Source organism: Microtus ochrogaster, chromosome 5, assembly GCF_000317375.1.
Source record: "Microtus ochrogaster isolate Prairie Vole_2 chromosome 5, MicOch1.0, whole genome shotgun sequence".
NCBI lineage: Eukaryota > Metazoa > Chordata > Mammalia > Rodentia > Cricetidae > Microtus > Microtus ochrogaster.
In genome coordinates, this window is record NC_022012.1 from 33,477,512 (window position 1) to 33,484,426 (window position 6,915).

The 6,915-nt window shown below is 40.4% G+C and overlaps 1 protein-coding gene across 1 annotated transcript in view; it reads right to left on the reverse strand.

The window, feature by feature from the left end:
• Positions 1–5,357: 5,357 nt before the first annotated feature.
• Positions 5,358–6,915, reverse strand: part of LOC101988687 (von Willebrand factor A domain-containing protein 5A-like) — a 19,334-nt gene continuing 17,776 nt past the window's right edge. Inside the window, exons 17-18 of the mRNA XM_026779087.1 lie at positions 5,946–6,072; positions 5,358–5,464 (exon numbers count right to left, since the gene is read on the reverse strand). Coding sequence (XP_026634888.1) covers positions 5,385–5,464; positions 5,946–6,072 — 207 coding nt within the window. The 3' untranslated portion in view covers positions 5,358–5,384. The remainder of the gene's footprint in view (positions 5,465–5,945; positions 6,073–6,915) is intronic.

Here is a 6,915-nt window from a genome sequence, read left to right on the forward strand (position 1 = left end):
GAGCGGGGAGGACCTAAGACTTACCACAGGGCAGGGCACCCTGACTGCTCTTTGGACTGGAGAGGGAGGGGGAGAAGGGTGGGAGGAGGGGGAGGGAAATGGGAGGCTGGGAGGAGGCGGAAACTTGTTTTGTTTTCTTTTCTCAATTAAAAAAAATAAATAAATAAAAGTAAAAAAAATGCTGTACCGCTTCTTAACAAGCTTGTTCACCAAAAGCATCCTCTCTGCTACTTCTGACTAACAGGAAAATTATGAGCACTATATTATATCATTGCCTTTGGTCAATAGGCAATACCTGAGGACAGGACTAACATCTGTTAACAAATATTTTTTTCTCCTAAATTTTGAGTTCTTGTATCTATAAAATTAGTATAAATTTATAATTATCTCCTGGACTGTTTTAAGTAATGATAAAACAAAATGTGTACAAGGCTCACACACATTTCTGCAAATGCATAGTAAATCTCAGTGTCCTCACAGATTATCTTTTATGAGTAACGGAAAATTTTTCATATGTCAGTCTGATTGTAAAAGAGAATGAGTCTGTGTAGCAGTCTAATTCTGTGCTGTTCCCTCCCTTTACTCTGTTATATACTGTTGTCTGCAGTATCTGGGTAGCAAAATCAGATGCTAACAAGGCTAGCAGAGCTCATGCTCAGGTTTGGTGGAATCAAATTCTCGGACCTGAAGTTAGCTGCAGAGCAGATGTGAGGCTTTGCCTGGGAGCTACTTAGCACATCTAGGATTCTGGTTATCCATAGGATAATTATATATTTTTTAAAAGGAATATACAAAAGTATAGAGACTTTTACAATTATTAAGGCATCAATGAACTTTATTTAAATGTTTATGTTATGTTTGAATAGAAGGACAGTTGATTCCTTTCTTTTTTTTTATTTTTTTTTTTAGTTGATTCCTTTCTTATAAAATATTCAGTAAATTAAATAACGAAGAATTTTATGGAAAAACTCATAATTCATTCTTTGGCATTATATCTGACAGTGAAACTGTTTGAATGGAATGTTATAGTGTTCTGGGTTTCTTTTCTTTTTAAAAAATAGTTACATCTATCTATCTATCTATCTATCTATCTATCTATCTATCTATTTTACATTCCCACCACAGCTGTTCCTCCACTCCTCTCAGACCCTTTACTTACCCCCACCCCTGTTCTTGCACCCCTCAATCCACTCCTCCTCTGTTTCTAATTAGGAAAAGACCAGTCTCCCATGGCTATCAACACAACATGACTGACATATCAAGTTTCAATAAGACAAGCAAGTTCTATGTATTAAGGCTGGGGAAGATAGCCCTGAATGAATATTATCTCATATGGATATAAGGATAATGGATAATCCTTACACCCATTCGACAATTATCTCATGTAGATAATGAGATAATATGAGGAGTAGGGTCCCAAAAGCCATTGAAAGTCAGAGGCAGACCCTGTTTCCACTACTGGGAGTTCCACAAGAGAACCAAGCTACACTGTTGTGGAGAATCATTTAAACTGTGTTGCATTAACATGTTTATGCCCCCAGAATATTGCTTTAACTATGTATAGATGAGTTACATTTGTTCAATTATGAAAACCTGTTAACCTTGCCTGCCTAAGGCATCTGAGTAGCCTAATAAAGAGATGTACCAATAGCTGGGCAGTGAAAGGAGAGAGAGGACTAGCATGCAGAGAGAGCAAACAGAAAAAGGAATCTAGGCTGGAGAACAAAAGGAGAAGGACGGAGGACAAGGAGACAGACAAACAGATAGATATAGAAATAGCAGGAAAGTAATACATACAAAAGGAAAGGAAGGTAAAAAGCCCTGAGGCAAAATGTAGATTAGAGAGAAACAGAAAATTTAAATTAGAAGAGCAGGCAAGGAATAAGCTGATCTGAGGTCAGATATTCATATATAATAATAAATTTCCAGTCTTCATTTGATAAGTTCCCAGTTTTCATCTGGGAACAGACTGGGCTGCAGATGGAAAGAAACGGTTGGCTATGCTACACAGCCGTCACTTATATGCACAGGGCCTACGTCAGTCCCATGCAGGCTTTCTGGTTGTCATTTCAGTCTGTGTGAGCACCTATCAGCTCAGGTTAACTGATTCTATGAGTTTTCTGGTGGTGTCGTTGAGTCCTCTGGCTCATATAATCTTTCTTTCCTCTCTGCTGCAGGATTCCTGAGCTCTGACTAATGTTTAACTAGGGATGTTTACATCAGCAGATATGGAAGGGTGTGGTTTGCACTCTAGCTCTCTAATATGGAATCTTCTGGAACAAACATGACCATTCATTCACTGGTTCTTATGCTTTGGTTTTCAGGGAGTCATTAATTCGTGTCACCACGTTTCTCTGCTTTAGAACTGCTATCTTTAATCTGTTAAACTTGATTTTGTAGGTCACATGGCAGTTTCAAATTAAGCTCTTTGTGATACAAAGATCTCAGGTAAGTTCCTACACAGAAAATTCAGAGTCTTCTCTCCCTAATAGATGGCGATAGAGAGTATTGTGGTACATCTCAGACTGGGGAAGCATCCTTCATCAATATGTAAGTAATGGAAAACTGATCATCACCTTTCAACTCTCTCAAAAGATTTCTTATGGGAAGTTGAGGCAGGGGAGTGGAGTTGAGGAGACTGGCACAAGTATCCACATATTAAAGCAGAAAGACTGGATATCATTTTATACCAAAGCTATATATAAGGGACACAATATACATAAGGATTCCTGGTGCTACGTAAATGTTTTATACAGACTCAGAACTACCCCTGTGGTTTATACTGAGCAGCTGTCTTTTTCCAGCTCACTAGCTTACTTCCACTCCTGGAGTACCCCTTGCCTTTTTATTCATTCATTCATTCATTCATTCATTCATGTAAACAAACTACCTTTATTTCTATCACAATTCATCTATCCCTAATCCAATTCCTTCCCTAGCAGAGGAACCTACAAATCTCAACTGGTACCCCAATATTCTGATCTATGCTTCCAACAGCCTTGAAACTTATAAATCAACTCCCCCACATCAGTCTTTCCTTTTTCTTTGTGGCTACACACACCTCTGTGTCGGGGCTAGGGGTTCTATGAATCTGTGTCTGTGTGTCTGTGTGTAGGTGGTGCATGTTTACAAGTTGAGAGTGGACCCTGGGTATTATAGTATAAATTTTATTGGTAAATTGTCATGTGTTGTTTGTGCTTGCTGAGAGCAAGCCTTGTGAACAAAATGGATTGATTTTGTCCCACAGATGACACTGTTTATTCCCACTCCTCCAAGACTCCTTGTCCAAGAGTAGGCTAGTACACTGGAACTGAGACAGAGAAAAAGGAAAAACAACAAACAGCTAAGGGTACTAAAAACAATGGATTTCTGAGAACAGCTATGGGGAAAAACCATTTCCTACCAGGGTTACTATTCCTTATTCCATGCAATAGAAATGCCCACAGTGAGAAGCAGACACTGGAAGCTCTTACATATAGATGGTCTCCTAGGGACGTCTGCATCAGGAACTCCAGCATGACTTCCAGCAAGGCTTCTCCAGTCATTTCTATTAGATGCTGCGAACACCCAAGTTAATGATGTTTTTATGCCTATCTGATACTTTGAATTTGATCTTTTACTTAGCAGCCTTACAGAAAATCTCTGTTTAAGATGCTATGTCAGGAACTCCAGTAGATCTTCTCAACTAGGCTTGGCTAGTCACTTCAGAAAGATGTTATAAATTCCAGATTTGATGACATTTTGTTGTCCATTGCGGCGAACTTTCTGACCAGCAGGAAAGAACAGCCACCAGACGAGGATTCTTCTCAAATCACGCTTTATTGGAGCCTCTTCGTTGTAGGGAGAGCAGAAAGCAAGGGGCAAGGGGCTCTGAACTATGGCTGCTTATATAGGGAGTCTGCCTAGCAACTTTTTGATACTTTGATCTGGAGACCCACCGGCAGGAAAGAAAGCAGGGAAACATCCTTGTCAGTTACAGACCAGGATGTTTCCCTGCCGGTCAGGGGAAGTGTGGGCAGCTAGATCACAACAACTCATCCTGTTTTCTGGTGGAAGAACTGCAACCCTAATATGGAGTTATCTATCAAGCGAGGCTGAGGCCAAATGCCATCTTGTAATGGCAGCTATTCAAATCGGCTCCCAGCAGTCCATGTGCTGTCTGCTAATTGTTCCTTTACTTTCACCTCTTGTAGACTTATTACTCATTAATTTGCAATCTACAGTACAGTTATCAGAGAAAATGCTGAGGAAAGAATGAGGGTTCCCTCTATCACTTCCATCTTGTTTAGGAGACAGTTTCTAACTGAGCTTGGAGCTCACCATTGTCTAGATGGACTTCTCAATGAGCTCTTGGAATCTTCTGTCTGTGTCTGTAAATGCTAGGATTAGAGGCAGCTCTACCATATCCATCTTATTATACAAACTCTGAGGATCCCTATGGGGACCCTCAGGCTTGTGTGTTTGCAGTTTACCCACTGATCAACCCCCATCCAACATCTTTTCTTCCTTTTGTTAATTTTCTCAAATATTTTATTATAGTGAGAGAAAAGAATAGAGGAAAAACACTGATTGACACAGCCATTTCAAATCCTAGTTATTCTTTATTTTTTGTAATCCAAGCTATTCTTTAACATTTGCATTGAGACTGGCTAAGAACCTCATAGCATAGGCTAGGTCAGAGGACTTGCAACCATCTCACAAGGTGTTTAGAGATTAAGTAGAAACACTAATCTCCTAGTATTATTTAATGCAAGGAAGTTAGGAAACGGAAATAAAGACCTGTAATATAGTCAAAAATATAAATGGAACCAATTCACAATCTCCATAGCAGTTCTGAAATGGGCAATGTATGGCTTTGGTCTCTCTTTGTTTTATTGCTGTATTTGTTGTATTGATTTTTATTTTCAGCTTTCATTCAATTCCTGTTCTTATGAACAGAAACCTTACTAGTATGATCTTCAATCATGCAACAACAAAACTGAGTATATGACAATAATACAGATTATTAATTCAGGCATTGTCCAGAATCTATGCTACAATTATTACTCAAGATTCCATCCACCCATTTTATTGCAATTTCTCTGGAAAACTTCAGGTGTCATTCTGCATATGCATAAAATAAAAGTTGCACTGAAGAAAACATGTAAGGGACCATGATAACTTCTCACAGAGGAAGTAATGGGGTCAGAAGATCAGATCCAAAGGGACTTGGAATAGATAAGCAAGGTTGTGAGGGAAGCCCTTTAATGTGAAGAAGAAGAAAAAGGAGGAGGAGGAGGAGGAGGAGAAGGAGGTAAAGATAGAACCCAAAAGCTATCTCAGCCAAAGAGAAAGTGAGGGAATTGGTAGTAGCCAGGAAACACTCTTGATCATGGATGGCATCCTCAGAAGCCAAAGATGGCTGGGGTCACAGGTAACTTCAGGAGATTACTGCCAGCGTGCAAGAGCATGGGGATGGAGGAACCTGTGAGGAGGGGAAACAAGAGTCAGAATTGCAGGACAGGGGAAGAGAGAGAGGATTTTCTTCAGTTTTTCTTAACTATTTCTTTCATCCCCTCAGCCCTGATTTACCTTTCTGCACTACCCCTGGTCTTTCCCCTTTCTTGTTCTGATTCTTCTTTAGTCTATCCTGTCCACAGGAACAGGGCAGCAAGGATACAATTCACATCCAGGCATACTGGCTTCATGTCTAGGGTTAGTCTTACCCAGGTAAACATCCACATCTCTGGTCCATCCCTCTGCTCCGCTTATTCCAACCACCAAGTTCTTATTTTATCTTATCTTGAAAAGGAAGGAGTAGCACAGGGAACAGACAATGCTCTGAGATAGGATGGTAGGGCCAACAATGCGATCTCTCTAGTACTCACCCTCTGCCACACATACAGGCATAGCTCTTGAGACACTGATGGAAAAAGAGAAAGGGAGAGAGGGGGTTGTGCTCCTACCTGCATGGTCATGAAGCCAGGCCACAGCCTTCCTTTCCAGAAGCTCCCACTCACACTTCAAGTCCTCGCTGTTGGCATGCAGCCAGAGTACAGCCAGTACTGTGGCCCAGGTTGAGGGGTCCCCATCCTGCAAGAGAAACAAAAGCTTCTGTCATGCTCCATGCAGGGCAGGAAGCTACTCAAGAGAAAGCAGATTTACTATCTATTTCCTTCCTCATCACTCCCTAACCTGCTGTTACATGGAACTTCCTGGCCCATCCTTACAATACACACTGACAGAGCCTCAAGACAACATTCCATTACCACTTAGAAAAGGGCAGAAGTTGTAAATCCTATGCACCCATCACCACATTTTATAAGACACCCCAAACACCCAGTGCATGGATAATTAGACTGTACTCAGAAGAGAAATTGTATATTTGACTTCTTTTAAGGTATTGTGCTCAGGAATTTTTCTTTGTATTCAGACTTGCCAAAAATCAAACAAACAAACAAAAAACTGTCATAGGAAGAATCAATAACACATTTTGAAAGATAAACACGAGCAGGGCAGGGGTGGCGCATGCCTTTAATCCCAGCACTGAGGAGGCAAAGGCAAGTGGATCTCTTTGAGTCTGAGATCAGCCTTGTCTATAAGAACTAGCTCCAGAACTGGCCCCAAAAACCCCTGTCTCAAAAAAAGCCAATATATCATGTATATGTGTGTGTGTAATACAAACGTGAAAAGATTTGTTCAACGTTGGTTGTCTAGTAATGAAGGATGCTGGAATTAAGCCAGCTATTAGACACTAATATTTCTAAGACCTAAGACACAGAGAAGAAAATTGTCACCTATGTGTTTCTAGTGGCTGCCTTTTGGAGGAAAAATGGAAAATTCCTTTTTAACAACATGACTTCTCTCTCTCTCTCTCTCTCTCTCTCTCTCTCTCTCTCTCTCTCTCTCTCTCTCTGTGTGTGTGTGTGTGTGTGT